Source organism: Seriola dumerili, unplaced genomic scaffold, assembly GCF_002260705.1.
Source record: "Seriola dumerili isolate Sdu_G_001 unplaced genomic scaffold, Sdu_1.0 BDQW01000309.1, whole genome shotgun sequence".
NCBI lineage: Eukaryota > Metazoa > Chordata > Actinopteri > Carangiformes > Carangidae > Seriola > Seriola dumerili.
This window is the reverse complement of record NW_019174564.1, coordinates 1,355,015-1,373,922: the sequence shown is the minus strand read 5'-3', so window position 1 is coordinate 1,373,922 and position 18,908 is coordinate 1,355,015. Positions and strand designations below refer to the sequence as shown.

The window sequence follows — 18,908 nt, the reverse complement described above, 5'->3', positions numbered from 1 at the left end:
TGAAGGCGGTTCAGTATCTAGGTAATGATGAAACGCATGTCCACATCCCCTATGCTGACGTGTATGCGGGTTCCCTCTGTTTCACGCATGCGTACTGGGTCAGACACGACTTAAAGTCTGGTAAAGTTAACTAAAACCACATCGACCAAAACCAGGAATTCAGACAACAACTCTTCAAAATATTAGCATACTGTAACGTTTTTGATCACATTCTTTGGCGTATGAAACGTTAAGAAATATTTTCTGAAGGTGTGAAAGGATACATTTTAGAAACGGGTATTATTTTTGCTTCGTTGAATATCGTCTATGAAAGTTTATTCGCCATTACGGATTTTATTTTGAAATATACAACCGGAAACTCCGTGTGTTTGTCTTCTATTCGACAATCGAGCTTTTCGTCGCGTAACCAACATAGCGACCGGTGCTTTGGTGGAGTTTGACGTGGCACTCTGCTTTCACTGAGGGAAATAGACAGAGGAGAGGACTCTACCCAATATTCAGGTAAATACCACCACGACAGTATTTACACATATAGACCATACAAACGTGTAACTCTTACCTCAGATAACCTTGTATTTCAAAGCATTTATGTTTGAAATGAATGCGATTCTGGTGCAAAGGAAAACTTTGTAGTAATTTCCGCGTAGCTAGCAAGATGTTCTCTATCAATGTTTGAGCTAATCAACACTGAACCCTGTGCTGTCATGTCACTGAGCGCTTTCGATAAGGTACTAAGCTACATAGGTCATAGGTTAAATATTGTACTACAAAGATGTGTACTACATTTAGCTGGATGTGACATGAAGAAATGCAGGGATGCTCAGACTTTTAGCCTTCATAATGGTCTTTGACGTGGCAATCCTCAGAAGTGGCAGATACGGTTAACTATTGAACTGAACTATTAACCACTGTATCTTATCTATCTTTATGCGTTTTTGTCGGGGTAAAACGTGTTAAATTGACTTATCATGTAGTAATAATGGGCTTTCATTGAGTTGTCAGTACGCAGCTGTTAATTTTGTTGACCCTGCTGTGCCGAAGTTCATCAACATGTCATAAAAGATTTGACTCATTGAAAAAAAGTCTACAGGCCCATAACTTTTATAAGTCGTTATGTATAGTCATTATTGTGTCCTAGATGACAACATAATCTATAGTCATAGTCATAATCTGACAGTCTGGGCTAAAACTTAGCCAAGTGCAAACTTACAGTTGGCTACACGTATTTTTTAAATGGCTGACAGCAAAACAGAAACAACTCATACTGAAGATAATACCAAAGACAGGCCTGCCTTATCTCTAAATAAGGAACGTCAAAGGTCCATGTAACAGGAGTGTTGATGATTGCATGAGGTCAAACATCAGTTGTTGTTGGTGTGGCCTGTAAACATACAGGATTTATTAAAGTCATACATGTATGAGTAACATCAATAGGAGTACCTGATGCAAACTACCTAAGAATGGTTTCTATATGGTTTGTGAAAATTTTACAGTATAATACCAGCAGTTAATAATAAGGTCCTTATTTAATTTTCTATTTATCAAAATTGAGCAGAAACACTAAAGTTCCTGATTCATGCTTCTTTTCAACTTCACAGGTTGTCAAAACTCATTTGTCTTGGCATGAGAAGAAAGTGACAGTCATTCCATCAAAATGAGTCAACAGGGTTATGTTGCAGCACCCCCATACTCCCAGGCCCAGCCAGGGATGGGGGGCTACCAAGGTGGATTTGGGAGTGGTCCTGCGCAGCCCCTCTATGGGCACTATGGGGGGCAACCTCAGACATTCACAGCTCCACCAACAGGTAAAGTACTTTTGCTCTTGTATTTGGATCGTTTCCTAAATAACATGGTTGTTTGGCTTTCATTGAACAAGCCTGATCTTGCCACCGGACGGTGTGCATTTCAGCTCATTCATTCTTGAATGACATCAATTGTAGCAAGTGATGCTCTTTCAGCAATAGGAGCTCACAATTCCCTAGCTCTCTGAGATGAAATTTGCTGTTTTTTGGTGGACATGAATGTTTTCAAATATCAGGTCTCAAATGCATGTTTTGCAGAATATATGTAATAGCTCATAACATGTCTTAGTTTGCAGCTGAAGGTGTTTTGTATTGTATTGTTCATTATGTTTTATGTGTAAGTGAGTGCATTTGTTCGTCTGGCCTTTAAATGATTCATCTGCCATACCACTGAGATAGCACGCATGTTAAGTACCTGTAGCAGGGGCAAGGGCACTGTAAATTTATTGACTTAATTTTAAATGCCACTGCACACTGGCACAAGCTCTATATGCAGTGCAAACACATTTTTCAAGTCCATAAAAGTCCCTGGACAGCACTGGAACCAGGTTTCTTTTTGGATCAACCATTTCAGGCAAATTACATCCTAAGATTTGTGTAGCATACATTTAAAACAGAGGCCTTAGTCTGCACATGTCCATATTGATTCAACTCAGTTGAGCAAATTCTGACCTTCTAAAGAACCCTGAGCTCACTTACATTCTTACAGAAAAAGGTTTGGATCTAGAATGGATTTCCCTCAGACACAGTGAAGACTGTACACTGTACACATGGTGTCATTTACTCACTGCAGGTATGATGAAATCACCAGTTTCCTCTGCCGCCGGTATGCCTCCACCTCCAGTGTCCAGTCAGTACAATCCAAATATCCAGCAAAATGGCGCTCATCCACAAAGGTAACAATTTTCACCAAATAGCAGCTGCTTGGAACAGCTACTCTTCTCTGAAATCAACACAAATACAGTAGTTTATGAATGTGTAAAGGAAGTATTGCAGATCATAGTTACTTTCATAAAGAAAACAGTAGATACATTTATTGATGATCTACTACGACAGGCCATTAAATTGTGTTTTATCTTTTTTACTGCAAGAAATTGTCTGAACTCATTTCAAAACAGCAAGGATTAGAGAGTCTATTAAAACTTTGCTATGTTAGCAAAATGTTAAAAGCATCTTCAAGCATAAAGTAGTTTGTCAATATGAGGCCACACTATACCTTCTGTATACTACTAACTGTTCTTATACTTCAAGAAAAGTTTAATTGAGGGCAACTGGACTTGGTTTTAGATACTTAAAGACATTTCATCTCTCATCTGGTTCGGAACTGAGTCAAGTATCTAAAATCGAGTCTAGTTGCCCTCTGTTCGGTTGTTCTTGGATAAGCATGACATAGATGAGTGAGAATGTTTACAGACATCCTGTTCTATACTCGTCAGGTACCCTGCTCCACCAGCTGTATCTGCTGCGTATGGACAACCTCCACAGTCCCCATACAACAGTATGGCCTCACCTGGCCCGCCTGCAGCACAACAGCTCACCACTCAGATGAGTGCTATGAACTTGGGCGGCTATGGTAAGTTTCTTTATTATAAATTTACACCTACTGCTGATCTTACAGCAGGGTGTGGCATACATAAAAATAAACATGCATTCACTGTTTGGTGAAATATTGCTGGCTTTTCATGTTATCTGTCAATGCCTACATAACTGGTACGTCAGGGTTTAAATGATAGTCTTTCCTGTGATTGGACAGAACAGAAGAACCAGACTATCATAAATCATTAATGTATTGTGGCAACTTTCTTCCTTGTGTAGCCCCAGGGCCCATGCAGAGCCCTCCTCTTCCAACAAGCTCTGTAGCCCAGCAGCCTTTCCAGGCGCCTCCTCCTCCAGCAATGGGCCAGCCACAGATGCCTCCGGGCCCACAGTCACCCCACATGCCCCAACAAATGTCCCCTCTGATGTCTCCACCACAGTCACCTCCAGCAAGCATGCCAATGGCAGGTCCACCACTGGCAGGCCCACAGATGGCAGGCCCACAGATGGCAGGCCCACAGATGGCAGGCCCACAGATGACAGGCCCACAGATGACAGGCCCACAGATGACAGGCCCACAGATGGGAGGCCCACCGATGGCAGGCATGGGTAGACCCTTCCCTGGGCCGCCTCCTCCAGGCCCTGGAGGTTTCCAGCAGCCTGGTCCTGGAGCTGTTGGTCCACCAGGATACCCACAGCAAGCCGGTAACTCTGACTCTGTAAACAAAAACACTGACTTATACCAGGAAACAGAAGTCTCCCTAAAGGGATATTGCCGCTTTTTTGACAGTCGCATTGTATTAGTTACTTACGTACTGGTAGAGCTGTTGATACATGGTCATTAGCGCAGTGTAATGGATTCTGTGTGTGAGGAATATCCTGCTTGACAGACAGAACAATATCAAACAGAGGCAGTTAACTAACCATTTTAAACTACACCACAGGGGTAAAAAAACTAAGTATTTACAATAGAAAATTTAATCTTCTCATGTAGTGTGTCTTTGATGCTTAATTCTTTTTTCAGGTTGCTCTGTGTCGTAACTGTTTTGTTTGATAAATATTTCTATAATACACAAAGGACAAGAAAGGAGAATACATTTTTGTACTTTTGAGAAACATCAAAACAATATGTTCTCATTGCTGGTTTTGAAGCAATCAGAACACGGTCCTACATTTTACACTGCAGCCAATAAATATCCTCTAATTACCAGTATGTCCTGTTTTAATGTACAGGTCAGTTTGGGGGACCCATGGCTGGGCCCCAGCCAGGCATGCCAGGGGCCTTCCCCGGAGCACCAGCTGCGATGGCTGGCCCTCCACAGAAGAAACTAGACCCTGACTCTATCCCAAGCACTGTGAGTTGACAACTAATCCTCCTGGGACTGCATACCTTCACATACCAACATACCATATATGTCATACTGCATTTTCTGAACCAGCAGCTAATTAATTCCTCAAAATGTGTCTGACAAAGACATGTACAGTACATCTTCCCCTTTGTTAACATTACGGAGTATTTTCAGTGACTTTATTAATTATATTTTGGGTAATGGAAAAAATATGAAGCAAAAGATCTATGGTTGGTGATTTTATTTTGTCTTTTCATTTAGGCATATGACCAAGAAATTATTCATTATTATATTTATTTGTTATGTAGTCATGCTGTCTGTATTAATGAAATTATATATATATATAAAAAAAAGAAGGTATTTACCCAACAATTCTAAATAATTGTCAGATTGTACTGTAATGCATAATTTGTCTGCTTTAGACCCAAGTCATTGAGGATGACCAAGTACAACGAGGAGGACAGGTCTTCAGCACAAACATCAGGGGACAGGTTCCACCTCTGGTCACCACGGACTTCACAGCACAGGACCAAGGTAAACCAAAATAACACTGTAATCCGCACTGCATATTTGTAGTAGATGTTAATCTGTAGGAACTGTAGGTGAAAATCCATTCATTTCCATAAAGAATTTCTACATGTCTATAAAGCCTGTGTATTTGTTGAAGTTGAGAACCTAAAGTTCAGTAGTTTTTATGTTGTTTGTAGTGTATACTTTGTAAGTTATAGTCTTTGGTCAAAAGGTAGTTATTTCCTTAGGGATTATTAATATAAACTATTTATTATCATGATAAATTAAACATGCAGAATTACAGTCCACACTGCTTTTTCAGAGAGGAGGAATACAAATGTGCTCTTTCATAACATCAAGGTCATTGACTCTTCTTTTTGCTTATTCCAGGCAATGCCAGTCCCAGGTTTATACGATGCACCACCTACTCCCTACCCTGCACTGCCGATTTGGCCAAACAGTGCCAAGTGCCCCTGGCTTCCATCATTAAACCCTTTGCCAGTTTGCCAAAGAATGAGGTAAGTCATGGTTTCACATGTGACTTAAAGGCAGTTTCCCCATCTAAAATCAAATGCTCAATTACATCAACAATACATAATCACCTGCTAAGATCAGCAAAAAAAAAGAGAGAAAGACTGTTCTGGCTTCTAGCAGCTTAGCGGTGAAAAAACTCCAACTTTTGCATGGAATAAAATGCTAATATATGCATTTATATATATGTTTAAAAGAAAAATCATACAATACCAACAATCATCCTGGGTGCCTGATTTCTATATATGGGAAACACTGCATGTAGAACCATGCAGCATTTCTGTCCCCAGGGTATGTTGTATTTTGGAAATTTTCTACACTGTCATCCCAATAATGACTTATGAAACTTACTAGAACACTTATGGTGGAGTGTTTTTTATGCAGTCTGAACTTTATGACATTGTTCCAATAGCATTTTGGAGAATTGCTGCATTGTACAGAGTAGTTGTTAAGGCAGCTCTTGGGAAGCTCGAGATACATAGTCTAGTTTTGTTTAAGATTTCCTACTGTGGCACTTAACCTGTAACTACAGATTTTCGCATTTGCTTTCTAGTTTAAAAATACTCATAAAAAAGACACGGCATTTTAGCACTCTACAGTATAAGAATAGGCAAACACAGAATTGTAGTTCTTCTGTGATATATTTCTAGTACTAAAAGTTAATTTGTCCTGTGAATGACCTCCTTTTGGATCATGTGTGGTCCAAGAATCCTGTCTTAGATATTTCCCCCCTCCACTCGCCTTGTCCCAGGCACCAATTGGCCTTTTTAGGCAATGTTAGCTTTCTCTCATCTGGCTTTAGGCTAATTAGCTAGATGTCAGATCTGCAGGGACCACTAAGGAAGAAAGGAGGTTTATATAAAGGCAATCAAACATAAATTTACTATACTCTCAGATTTGATTCCATTCAGTGCAGCATGGAGCATATTCTCACCAGAAATATATGAAAATAGTAAAACTAAATCAATGCTCTGAGTTTAGACATAACTCATGCTGTTGTGCTTGGATGTTGAATTTATTGTTTTATCATCCAACAGCTTTTGTTCGCTGCACTGGGTAAACAGCCCTAAGATACTGTAAACACTTGACCTCTCCACCTTTAAGTCCTCCGTCTAATAATAAACCTACTTGCAGCCTTGTTGAGTTCATTTGAAGCAAACATTTTCAATTCATATTATGTCAGGGAATAGAGGGAGCTTTTTAAATAATTAGTGTTACATAGTGTTAGGCTGGTGTACGGCACTCAGTGCTGTGGTATATATTAAACAGCTTCACTGATGCTACAGACAGAGCAGAGTTTACAAAGATATACAGTATATGCAAGAGTATGATCCAAGTATGGTAAATGTTGCATCGCTGAAAACATGGGAAACATCACAGTGAATGTAGACACTTGAAGCAGTCTATAAAAGAGAAATAACCCATGACCCATACATTGTATATTAGATGTGCTTTTCAGTAGACACTTAAGAATTTTGTTTGGTTAACAATTTCCTTTAAAGGAACTGTATTTTTTTAATAAAAGGGCCTGAATTAGTTTGGGAACAGTTGTTAAAAAAGTCTTCTGTGTCTGTCTGTGTAGACTCCTTTGTATGTTGTGAACCATGGTGAGACAGGCCCCATCCGCTGCAATCGATGCAAGGCCTACATGTGTCCTTACATGCAGTTTATTGATGGTGGTCGTCGCTACCAGTGTGGTTTCTGCAACTGTGTCAACGAAGGTACAGTACTATGCAAAGAAAAATGCTAAAAACATTTTAAGCAGCCAGAAAAAGAAACATCAACTTTTGAAATAAGAATAGGGAAGTTATTTAATTGAAATAACAAGAAAACAGGTAAACAACTCTGAATATGTTGTGCACAGTTATTCATTAAATTTAATGTCTTTGTCTTACCCCAGTGCCAGTCTTCTATTTCCAACATCTTGACCACATGGGCCGGAGGGTGGACTTCTATGAGAGGCCTGAGCTGTCCTTGGGATCCTATGAGTTTGCAGCTACCATGGATTACTGCAAGGTACAGGAGGACAACTCATGATCTGTCGACTGCTATTCAATACACATTATGCAGAGTGCATTAAGATGATCAATAGACATAAGCACTTAAATTCAGGGATTGTTTGCAAGCATAAAGCAGAGTTTGTGCTCTGATAATGCAAAAGAGTTGTCATTTAAATGGATGGTTCTCACATACTGTACATCTGTCTGAACAGATTTGCATCTACAGGACTGTATTACTGATTTTTCTGAAGGAACTTTTGGACACCACTTTACATTATTCAACACATGTTGATAATATCAAAGCCGATGGCAGGACAGAATGTGTTCAGCTCAGTTCCTAACCCTAACACTAAAAGAAAGGGGGGAAAAAAACAGTGATGCTAATGAACTGTGTGTCCCCATGGAGGCTGTGGCTGTTGCAAACAACATTAGAGGGTCAGAGTACGTTGGCAAAGCTGAGTCACTCCACTGGCCTACTTTTGCTCTGTTTATTAAGACTTATAAACACCCTCTGCAGGCCAGCCATTAAACAAAAGCCTTCAAGGTGAGTGTCTTGTCATGGGTTGTAACTGTGGAAACATAACAATGTCTTACAGACAACCCCCTTCTGCACACACTCTATTGCCATTACCTTCCATTCAGGAATTCATACCTGCCCAGTCTCCTCACAGCTTCTCCCAAGTTATGAGCAAGCCCAAATGGAAATATCTCTGGTATTCGAGAGCTAATAACAGAAACTTAAGGTTGAAGGCGTGAAGGTGGAGATTACAGAATGCAGGGCTGAAAAGAGGAATAATTTCTTTGCTCATGACTCGTTTATTCAAGAGCTTAAATTTGCACAGGAAGAATTTTTTCTCATTTCATTTTGAAATAATGTATTTTATGCTGCATGCCTCTCGGGCCATGACACCCTAGAAATATATTTAAAATAGCAGCTGATTCATTACACCTGTTGCCTTTTTCTTCCATAGAACAACAAACCTCCGAATCCTCCTGCCTACATCTTTATGATTGACGTGTCCTACAACAACATTAAAAGCGGCCTGGTCAAACTGATATGTGATGAGCTGAAGACTCTGCTGGAGAAGCTGCCCAGGTACACAGGATAACTCCGAAAACCACACACATTCACTCACACAGTAAAGGAGGGAATGTAACACGTTTTATCTGCTACAATAGGCGTTATATATTTGTGGAGCCCACTAATATATATCCAGGGTGGATTGCATAACTTCCACCATAACCACTTTTCCACACACACCATATCCTCAACAAATTGTACCATAATCTGTTTGAAGTGCAAACTAAATGCTGCTAATACTCTTTTCATCCTACATATACCTTGCCAAAAATGGACTTCCCTCAAGTCCGAAACATCAAGCCAACTATTTGTTCTCATCAGCTGAATATTCTTGCATGACGTTTTGCAGATGGTGGGTATCGGTTAAGGAGGGTGCCAAGCTTTCCAAAAACGGAAAATATTATAGTGCAGGCATCCAAAACAAAAACAAAACTATTTGTGGTAACCATTGTTCCGGTAGTGAGTTTTTCTTTGATTCATCATGAAGGAGAGGATGATTTACTCCACCTGGTAACTCCTAAAATAACTTCTTCTCTCTGCTAATTAGTGCCAGCAACAATATAGCCATATTTGTCTGCTGCCATTACATCATCCTTAAAACACGTAGGAGAAGTGTACTCAAGATAAGCCCCCTCTCCAGCTGTGTTTGAATCTTTGCTTTTGTTTTTCCAGGCACTAAATTAAAAGACACTGGACACCCTGCATTTTATACGGTTCATGTAATTCTGCAGTATTTTCCAAATTCACTGAAAATCAAGTTTGAGTCTGGTTTAAGTAAACGCAGATGTAGATCAAGTCTTGCAGTGACTTTTTTTTTTTTTTTTTATCATCACTGATATTTTTTAATCACTGTCTGGTATGAGAAAGAACAAAATTAAATCCACTCTGAATTTTTTATTTCCAATAATAGCACCTGTGACTAATGTTCATGTAAGAGCCGTGGGGTCACAGTTAACCAATGGCATATTTTCTAAGCCACAATACATGGTACTGAGTATGTCTGCGTGATTTAAAAAGAAAGACCTACAAAGTGCAGTTGGCAGTGTCAGTAAAGAATGCTTTTAAATTACTATGATGTTGAAGGCTTTTGATGTATGTTCAGCGTAGCTACCAGTCCCACACCGAAATCCAGAATGTTCTGGTAAATGTCAGGGAGCCTTTTTGTCTTTATTTCTTCAAGTAGCACTTATCTATTAAAGCCAAAAGACATTTTGCAAACAGTGTAAATCCAGAGGCATAGTATAGATAAGATATAGTAAGCTGCAATAGTGAGAGAAACAGAGGAAAAAATGAAAATAGCAGGCATGACTCAAAGGTAAATGGGCTTTCTTTAACAACTAAGAACTACTTGGATTTTGTAGCCCTTTCTCTCTCTCTCTCACACACACACACACACACGCACACACACACACACACACACACAAATAAATAGGGAAGTTATTATGGTTGTTAAAAAAAAAAAATGTAGCAGAGAGGCAGTGGGATCTCAGCAGTGAATGTGGTACAAACACAGCTTTGACACATTGGACAACATTGAGTCTACACACTGCACACACGCAGCCATTGTAAATAACATTTCAACTGACTTAGTAGAAACATCCTGTTCACAGATGCTTGTTGTCTCTCCCTTACCCAGAGAGGAAGGTGTGGAGAGCTCGGTGATTAAGGTCGGCTTTGTCACCTACAACAAGATCCTCCACTTCTACAATGTGAAGAGCGCTTTGGCCCAGCCCCAGATGATGGTGGTTTCAGATACGGCTGAGATGTTCGTCCCGCTGCTTGACGGCTTCCTCGTCAACTACCATGACTCAAGGGCTGTGATCTACAAGTAAGATGCAGCTCATTATTAGTTAGTGGAAGAGCTGTTTATCTTGGATGCTCCATCATGTAGGGAGAGAGAGAATTAGGCATGTTGTCCCCAGGAGTTCTCTGGAGTTTAATCCAGTTTATTTTTATATCCCTTAATGGGATACTGTTTCATTTGACATTGAGATTAACATGGCTTCAGTCTAATATTTTAAAGGGGAATCTTTTAGAAGTAAAAACTAGTGCATGAGAAAGACAAAATACTGAATCAATATTGAAGTCTTTACTTGAATACTGTACATTTCAATCAGACATTGTCATGTGAAGGCCGTCAAAAAGGCAGCGAAGACAATGTCACATCTCTCTGGTACAGCTAAATACAGTGATGAATCTACTGCTGCTAAAGTGATTGTTAGAGACCCTCAGCAGGCCATAATCCTGTCCCTTTCTCTGCAGCCTCCTGGACCAGATCCCTGACATGTTTGCAGACACCAACGAGAGTGAAACGGTCTTTGCCCCTGTCATCCAGGCCGGCGTGGAGGCATTTAAGGTTAGCCACAGGGTGACATCTGTCGACATGAAGTGGAAGATTAGGGGCCTACAGCAACCCCATTGAACCATGGGTGGCTGCTATAGGTTTAGATTTAGAGTAATGTCTGTGTCTATAAAGATCAAATATCCTTAGCTCAGTGGGAGGCTTCATATTTGATAAGCCACATTTGATTAGCAGCAGTGTTTCCAAAATCTAACATCCTGGTTTCTTTTAATCTTTTATCATTTTTATCACTGTGGTTCCCAAAAAAATGTAGAAAGTCCAAAACAGATAAAGTTGTGTTTTTCTAAAAAGGTCAACCAATTTAAATCTAAACAAAAGAAGAATTGCACCGCTACCCACAAGGTTGTTTCAAGTTTGTCAAAATATTTCAGATGCATTGCTCACGCCAAATTTGGCATTGACATCTGAACTCATTCAAGCTGTCAACTCAGTGAAGCAATAAGTTTCTTTTTCCTGATATTTTTGTGTTTACTTTAAAGTCCAATAAACTGTTAAACTTTCACAGTGATATGAGGTCAGTGTTTTGGCACACAGTGAAGGAAAAGTTCACACACTGGTTTTAATTGGAAGCAGTTGTAATATTACACAATAGCAAATAGTCAGTGAATTGTTTATTTTTTTAGGCCTGTTGGTGTTTATATTTTATTGCTTACATCTTTATCTTTTCTTTATCAGTTTATTTGGCAACACGGGAGAGCTCTGTAAATACAGATTATTATTGTTAGAATAATTTGATCCTTTGCAGGATTTGAATGTTTGCACCTCCTGACCTAATGATTTCACTGTAATGCCACAAAGAAGACGTCAGGAAGGAACACACCCCACACCTTGGTCTGACCTTCTTTTTGAGATCCTTCATCATTTCTCTCTTTCATTGTTCTGTCATCTCCAGGCAGCAGAGTGTAGTGGAAAGCTCTTCATTTTCCATTCCTCCATGCCCACCGCCGAGGCTCCTGGCAAACTGAAAAACAGGGATGACAAAAAGCTGGTCAACACTGAGAAAGAGAAAGTGAGTAGCTTTTTGTGTTGAGTGAGTTCTAGCAGTTGTAGATTGAGTAAACACAGGGGGTAGGCCTGGACAAGATCTCCTTTTTAAATAGCATCTAAAATGCATTTTTTTTTCCTGTGAGGAGGGTTTGTATTAAATTGAAACTGAACTCATCTGCATGCGTGTGGTAGGATGTGGTGGATACTATTAATTTTGAGAATGCTTGGACAGGGGACTGCTAACTTACCCAGTTGAATTCCCTGTTTTTCCATAGACCCTGTTCCAGCCTCAGAAAGGAGTGTATGAGCAACTGTCAAAGGACTGTGTGGCACAGGGCTGCTGTGTGGATCTCTTCCTCTTCCCTAGCCAGTACATTGACATGGCAACCATGGCTGATGTGCCCTCGCACACTGGAGGCTCTGTCTACAAGTACAACAACTTCCAGGTACAACATTTGGCAGGCATACCCGTTTAGTGTAGGCCATTTCAAAATACACACAGTGTGTTGCAAGCAGATGCATTCAAGATACAATATGGACAACGGGACAAACATGCTTTTTATTTCTTGTAATTACACTAGAAAGCTATAATTTAACAAATTGGCAAAGCTATGTGCAGCTTAATAAAAGCTAGTTGTTTTCACATAATAATTTTGGCACAGTACCCACAGTCTAATATAGAACTGTCCCGAAGGAATGGTGCAGCAAGCATGGGAAATTGCTCCAAACTGTACAAACACACCACATGCTAAGGCAGTACAATACAGTTTAACACACACACAGCCTAAACCTACACTGAAATACTTCATAAATAACACTACAATGTAGGCATTAAACATAAAACACTATGTGTCACTTGGAGCTACAGAATTTTAACACTTTATAAAAACTAAATAACCTCATTTAATGTTCAATTATTTCTCCGACTTTTGCACAAACTGACATTTCAGTAAACTCTCCCTCTTAGTATTAGATTAAATTATTTGTGTTAAGGTACATTTATGAGCCCCAGTCGACATGCTTGTCATTGGCATGAGATCAAATAGTGACAATACCGCCATCTGCTGGTTATAGCTTATGCACATACGATATTTGCTGCTCACTCAAGTGTACTTCTTGCAGGTGGAGACAGATGGGGAACATTTCCTGAGAGACCTAAGGAAAGATGTGCAGAAGAGCATTGGATTTGATGCCATCATGCGTGTTCGTACCAGTACAGGTAAGGAATAGTAGAACATTTTCCATCTGCTGTTTAACTACTCAAGATTACCCCCCTGTGCTATAAGGAGTGACCTCACAGTACTTTACATTTTTGTGCGTCTTCAGGCTTCAGAGCCACAGACTTCTTTGGTGCCATCCATATGAACAACACCACAGATATAGAGATGGCAGCTGTGGATTGTGACAAGGCTGTGACCGTCGAGTTCAAGCATGACGACACGCTCAATGAGGAGTCTGGGGCACTCATGCAGGTATGTGTCTTTTAAAAATGTAAAATGTAAAAAAAAATCTAAATTGCGGAGTCAGGAGTTCAATCCCCAAGGTCTGGTTTTAACTTCTTCTCACCTCTTTTCCCAGTGTGCCTTGCTGTACACCACCATCAATGGCCAGCGACGCCTGCGTATCCACAACCTCAGTCTGAACTGCAGCTCGCAGTTGTCAGAGCTGTACAAGAGCTGTGAGACTGACTCACTCATCAACTTCTTTGCCAAAACAGGTGACTGTCCTTTTTACATTTGACTGGACTAAAATTCACTGAGATAGTCCCTCCCACACTTACGGCCTTGTTCTGTCTTCCATTCCAAGTTTGCACTGAAAGCCCAGATTGTTACACTATTGCCAAATGCAGAAAAGATGCATTTTTCCTCCCATGGTCTGTGAACAGTCAATCTTATACACTCAGCTCACTTTATTTAGGACTGTAACGTAGTGCAGCCATAGCCTGCTGATGTACTGCAGTATCATCCTGACCTTTGTTGAATATACCCCATGCATCACTTGATAATCTACTAATTCTGACTGACTTATGAGTAAAAGAAGAATGTGTTGTGGAAATAAGAACCACATGTTTCATATGAAGTGCAGATGACACTGAGCCCCTCTCTAATCTGCACATAGCAAACCTTAAGCACAGTTGTATTACTGATCTTCAGTTGCTAACTGGTCCTGCTACTCTTCAGCTCCCTTGTGCGCCCGTTCTTCCATTGCGTAATTTCTTTTTTTTTTTTTTTTTTTTTTTTAAATCATGTGTTCTTCTCCTCCCCCTCTTCTCTTTTAACTAACCTTTTCTCATGGCTGCTCAGCTTACCGTGCCATATTGAACCAGCCTCTAAAGAATGTGAGGGAGATCCTGGTCAACCAGACAGCCCACATGTTGGCCTGCTACAGGAAGAACTGTGCCAGCCCCTCCGCTGCCAGCCAGGTCAGAGCAGGACAGCACCTGCAATGAATTTTGTTGAAGTCAGGCTTTGATTTCAAGATAGACACAATAAATTTGGGATTGTCGATTGATGTGTCTGTAACGAAAGATTTGATAATACATCTATTATATTATGTATCTCTCAGTAACAGTAACATTTTTCTGCGTGTGTCCATATGAAGCTGATCCTGCCCGATGCCATGAAGGTGTTCCCAGTCTACATGAACAGCCTGATGAAAACCGCTCCCTTGGTGGGCAGCACGGAGCTCTCCACAGACGACAGAGCCCATCAAAGGCTGTCGGTCATGGCCATGGGGGTGGAGGACACACAGCTGCTGCTCTACCCACGCCTCATCCCACTGGTGAGGGTCATTATCACACATAGCGTGCTGTAACCTTTATGACAAACTCCCCATCTATTCATACTTTCTTTTCTCAGTTATACCGTTGAGATGCATCCACTCAAACATTTGTGTCCTCCTGAATATCCTCTTTAAATCCACAGCAGTAAAGTTTGGTCATTACGAGAGATGGATGCATTACAGAGGGATTTTGAATAACAAATTTGAATTCACAATCAGGATTAATCTTGATTATTTTATATGTTTGGTGTATATAAGAGAAGGTGTGTATTTAGATTGTGGTAAGTGCTCTGTGATCTCTATCATTTCAGTGGGACTGTTGTAATATAATAAAGCGATGTTTTTTTTCCTAGCACAACATGGACGTTAGCAGTGAGGTTCTGCCTGCTCCAGTGCGCTGCTCAGAGGAGCGTCTTGCAGACTCTGGCATGTTCCTGTTGGAGAACGGCCACTCCATGTTTTTGTGGCTGGGCCAAGCAACCCCACCGGACCTCATCCAGAGCATCTTCAACATGCCCTCCCTCGCACACCTGCAAGGACACATGGTCAGAATTCATTTAATAGCACTAAGATCTCAACACATTTATAAACCAAACAAAACTCTATCTGTATTTAGAGATATCAGATGAGACGTTTTCTTACCTCTGTGGTGCCTGGAGGCATTACAGTATGGTGAGAGAATGTCTGGATGTTTAGTTGGGCAATATGCCTCGGAATTACAAGTCCAGTTTTGAGAAAGAGATACTTCATATCTCAGAGAGAGAAAGATTGAATTCATAATAAAAATCTCAGTCAGACCATGATTGGATCCAATATGTATCATTTGATACATCCAAAGAGTACAACAGCACCACATGTGCAGCCAGCAAAGTATACTATACTGATTGAGTCGACAGTAATTAAACACATGTAAACCTCATACCAAGTTCAAAGAGAGATATTTATTTTCAAGATAAAACAAACACTTCAACATGTGGTTCTGGTGCATACAGGGAGGAGGAGGCAGACAATCAAGTGCCAGTATTTCAAGGAAAAGTTTTACCTTCACAAAATATTTGTGTATCTCAACTTTATAAGCTTCAAGCTAACTTGCTTTCCATCCTCAAATTTATACATTGTGATGTACCAATGTTCAAAGCATGATAAAGGTGTTGAACCAGTGCCACTGACCTTCATTTTAGACTTAACTGACCTTCTAATTGTGTTTTTCAGTCTGTGCTGCCAGAGCTGGACAGCCCAATGTCAAAGAAGATCCGCTCCATCATCAGTGGCCTGCTTGAAAAGAGGCCGAACTCCATGAAGGTAAAGCCAGTTAAAACAACACAATTCCCGAATCTAACATTGTTGACAAAAGAGCATTTTTTTTTTGCTTAAAATGCAATCAACATGCTTTTTCTCCCCTCACAATTTTTAGATAAAGATTTAATTGCTCAGTACAAGACATAATCCTATGAGTGAAGAAGTTGAAGCCAACTTTCATAAAGCTTTTAATGACCTCTGCCTCCCCCTAGTGGCGTTAGTATAGAAATACAGAAATAGCCCCACAAATGCAACATGAACCTTTTTATCGCCATTTTCCACATGAGGCAGCTATGCAAAGCACAATTTGTAGTACTCTGAATGGATGGATAGGCTACATGTCTGTTGGGTGTCTTGCTGAATGGACCCAGGCTTTGCTGTCAACTAATATTTAATAGTTAGAAAGGGTCAAATGAACAGGACAAATAGTTAAGATAGAAAAAAATAATTACCATGCAGTTCAAACCTTTCAATTGAAATAAAGATTGTAATTAGTTTTTACACTAACATGGATTTGAAACATTTTCATATGAAAAATTTGAACCTCATTTAGTTCAAGTATTTAGATCTATAAAAGCTCAGTGTGCATTTGGGACGCTGCTAGTAACTACATTTTAACTGGAACTTTCTTTTCCTGTTCCGCTCAGCTCCTAATCATGAAGCAAAGGGACAAACCAGAGATGATGTTCCGTCAGTTCCTAGTGGAGGATAAAGGTCTGCATGGTGGTGCCTCCTACATGGACTTCCTTTGCTACGTTCACCGAGAGATCAGGCAGCTGCTCACTTAACCCCAAATGCTTGTCCTCAATGTTCCCATCCAGACTGGCCTGGGAGAAACACGGCATCTAACCATGCACAAATCTCACTGGCTCCGCTTCAGTAGGTCCTATTTGAATCTTAAGGACGATCCATAGAAAGAAACTTTTAAGTGTTTCACAAAGACAGAAGAGGGAACGAGGAACCAGGGAGAACCTTTTGAGATTCAGCCTCCAGCTGCCTTTCCACAGCTGCCTTTCATACATGCCTTTGTCATCCTTTAGTATACACACAGTATGATCTTCAAATAACCACTTGTCACTTGAGGAACATCCAAGTAGATCTGGAGGAATGAAATGGACAACACATCCAGCATTTCCCGCACAGATACTTTGTGTGATGGACTGTGGAGATGGGAATGACATCAGTGCCTGAGGCTGAAATGCATTTTGGCATAAAGCCCGTCGGCATAAGCAATACAGAATATATCTCCACTGTGTTTGCAGTTGATTGAAGCGCTTTTTCATTTCACTTTGTAGATTTACAGGGTCTGGATAAGACAAGGGGTTATTTGTGGGCCATACTGTAGATGTTAACTTTTAAACTCAATAGAAACTCACCAGTGTTTATTACTCTCCCACAAAGACTAAATATGTAAAGGAGTCTCAGTAACTAATTTTAAAGTTTTTTAAGCAAAGTCTTAAAGAAATTTTACAATATTCAAATTGCTTACAGAGGTTTCTACATTTTAATCTTACTATTGCTGTCCTAGTGGAAAATTTATGAAAATAAACATTTAAGCAGTGTACCCCCAGTAGCAGGTTACTCATAATTTAGCAGAAACAACGCCAAAATAAATCCCACTCGTTTGCCAGGACTGAAAATTGTTCCCGTTATTACAACATGTGTAAATCAAATCATTCGATTCACGCATGGCCTGACCAAAAATCAGATTCTTTAACCATTTATGGCAGAGATTTGATTTTCACAATGTGCAGTGACGCAGGAAACATTCTTGTTTTGGTGAGAATACACCGACATGAATGCAGCTGTTGCTCTACATAGAGTAAGGACCAACTACACTTTTCTACATGAGATGAGTCAGAATTGGTACTAAAAAACGGTTGTTTAAGGGATACTTATTTACATTTGTAATGAGAAAGAGGAATGGACTGCGAATTATGCCGAGAAGCATTAAAGGGAAGAAGTTACTGGGACCAAATATTAAGCTCCCCCCCCCCCCCCAAACTGTCATGTTAGACATTATGATTTATCCTTGGAGTGATTCATTTTATTATTATTAATATTATTATTATTAGCAAACAACCTGCAACAATGTCTTATTTTATGAAAAACAGTGCCAGCAGACTTTCAGAGCAAATGAACCTCTGTGAGGACTAAAGCTAAAAAAAAGAAAAAAAAAAGAAAAAAGAAAAAATCTGGCTCACTGTTTAACCACCCAAATTCACTCAAATCTTGTTACATTAATAACTATAATCTGCAAAGTTGTCTTTCATTATAATATGTAACATTTCAGTCATGAGTTTCAGTACAGCATCATACTGTATTGCCTTGCTTGTTTTTATAGAGGAAAACGCTTCTGTGTAATTCATGTTCATTTGATAAATATTGTACGATCTTGTGTGTGTGGCCCATGAAGTCTTTTTGTACATGAAATGCGCAGCTTGTGTTTTCAAAAATATTCCTATCTGCCTTAAGTTGACATAATAGTTGTGAAAAAATATGTTAAAATGTATATGTCCTCGAGGTCTATGGCTGATTTCAAATTTATTTGGTTTGTATGCAAACTTATCTCAGGTAATTTGAGTACCTTACTATTTTGAAGTTGGAAGCAGTGATTTGGATTGAACTGGAAAGATGGATGGTTGTTGTGTTGAAGAATGGTGGATATTC

At 39.8% G+C, this 18,908-nt stretch overlaps 1 protein-coding gene across 1 annotated transcript; it reads left to right on the top strand.

Moving 5' to 3' along the window:
- The first annotated feature begins 419 nt into the window (after positions 1–419).
- sec24d (SEC24 homolog D, COPII coat complex component) lies at positions 420–18,636 on the top strand. The gene is made up of 23 exons (XM_022758817.1): positions 420–501; positions 1,599–1,805; positions 2,596–2,698; positions 3,239–3,375; positions 3,618–4,043; positions 4,572–4,693; positions 5,110–5,221; positions 5,588–5,715; positions 7,311–7,449; positions 7,629–7,744; positions 8,700–8,824; positions 10,446–10,637; positions 11,072–11,165; positions 12,064–12,180; positions 12,434–12,604; positions 13,281–13,377; positions 13,485–13,630; positions 13,737–13,875; positions 14,462–14,580; positions 14,760–14,939; positions 15,293–15,484; positions 16,152–16,241; positions 16,886–18,636. The coding sequence occupies exons 2-23, from the start codon at positions 1,655–1,657 to the stop codon at positions 17,024–17,026; spliced, it is 3,237 nt and encodes a 1,078-aa protein (XP_022614538.1). The 5' UTR covers positions 420–501; positions 1,599–1,654; the 3' UTR covers positions 17,027–18,636.
- Positions 18,637–18,908: the final 272 nt, after the last annotated feature.

Excerpts from the sequence above, each read along its gene's own strand:
- sec24d (XM_022758817.1), top strand. The coding sequence starts at position 1,655 with ATGAGTCAACAGGGTTATGTTGCAGCACCCCCATACTCCCAGGCCCAG. Across the intron at positions 2,699-3,238 it reads AATGGCGCTCATCCACAAAG|GTACCCTGCTCCACCAGCTG; the intron begins GTAACAATTTTC and ends TATACTCGTCAG. Across the intron at positions 11,166-12,063 it reads CCGGCGTGGAGGCATTTAAG|GCAGCAGAGTGTAGTGGAAA; the intron begins GTTAGCCACAGG and ends TGTCATCTCCAG.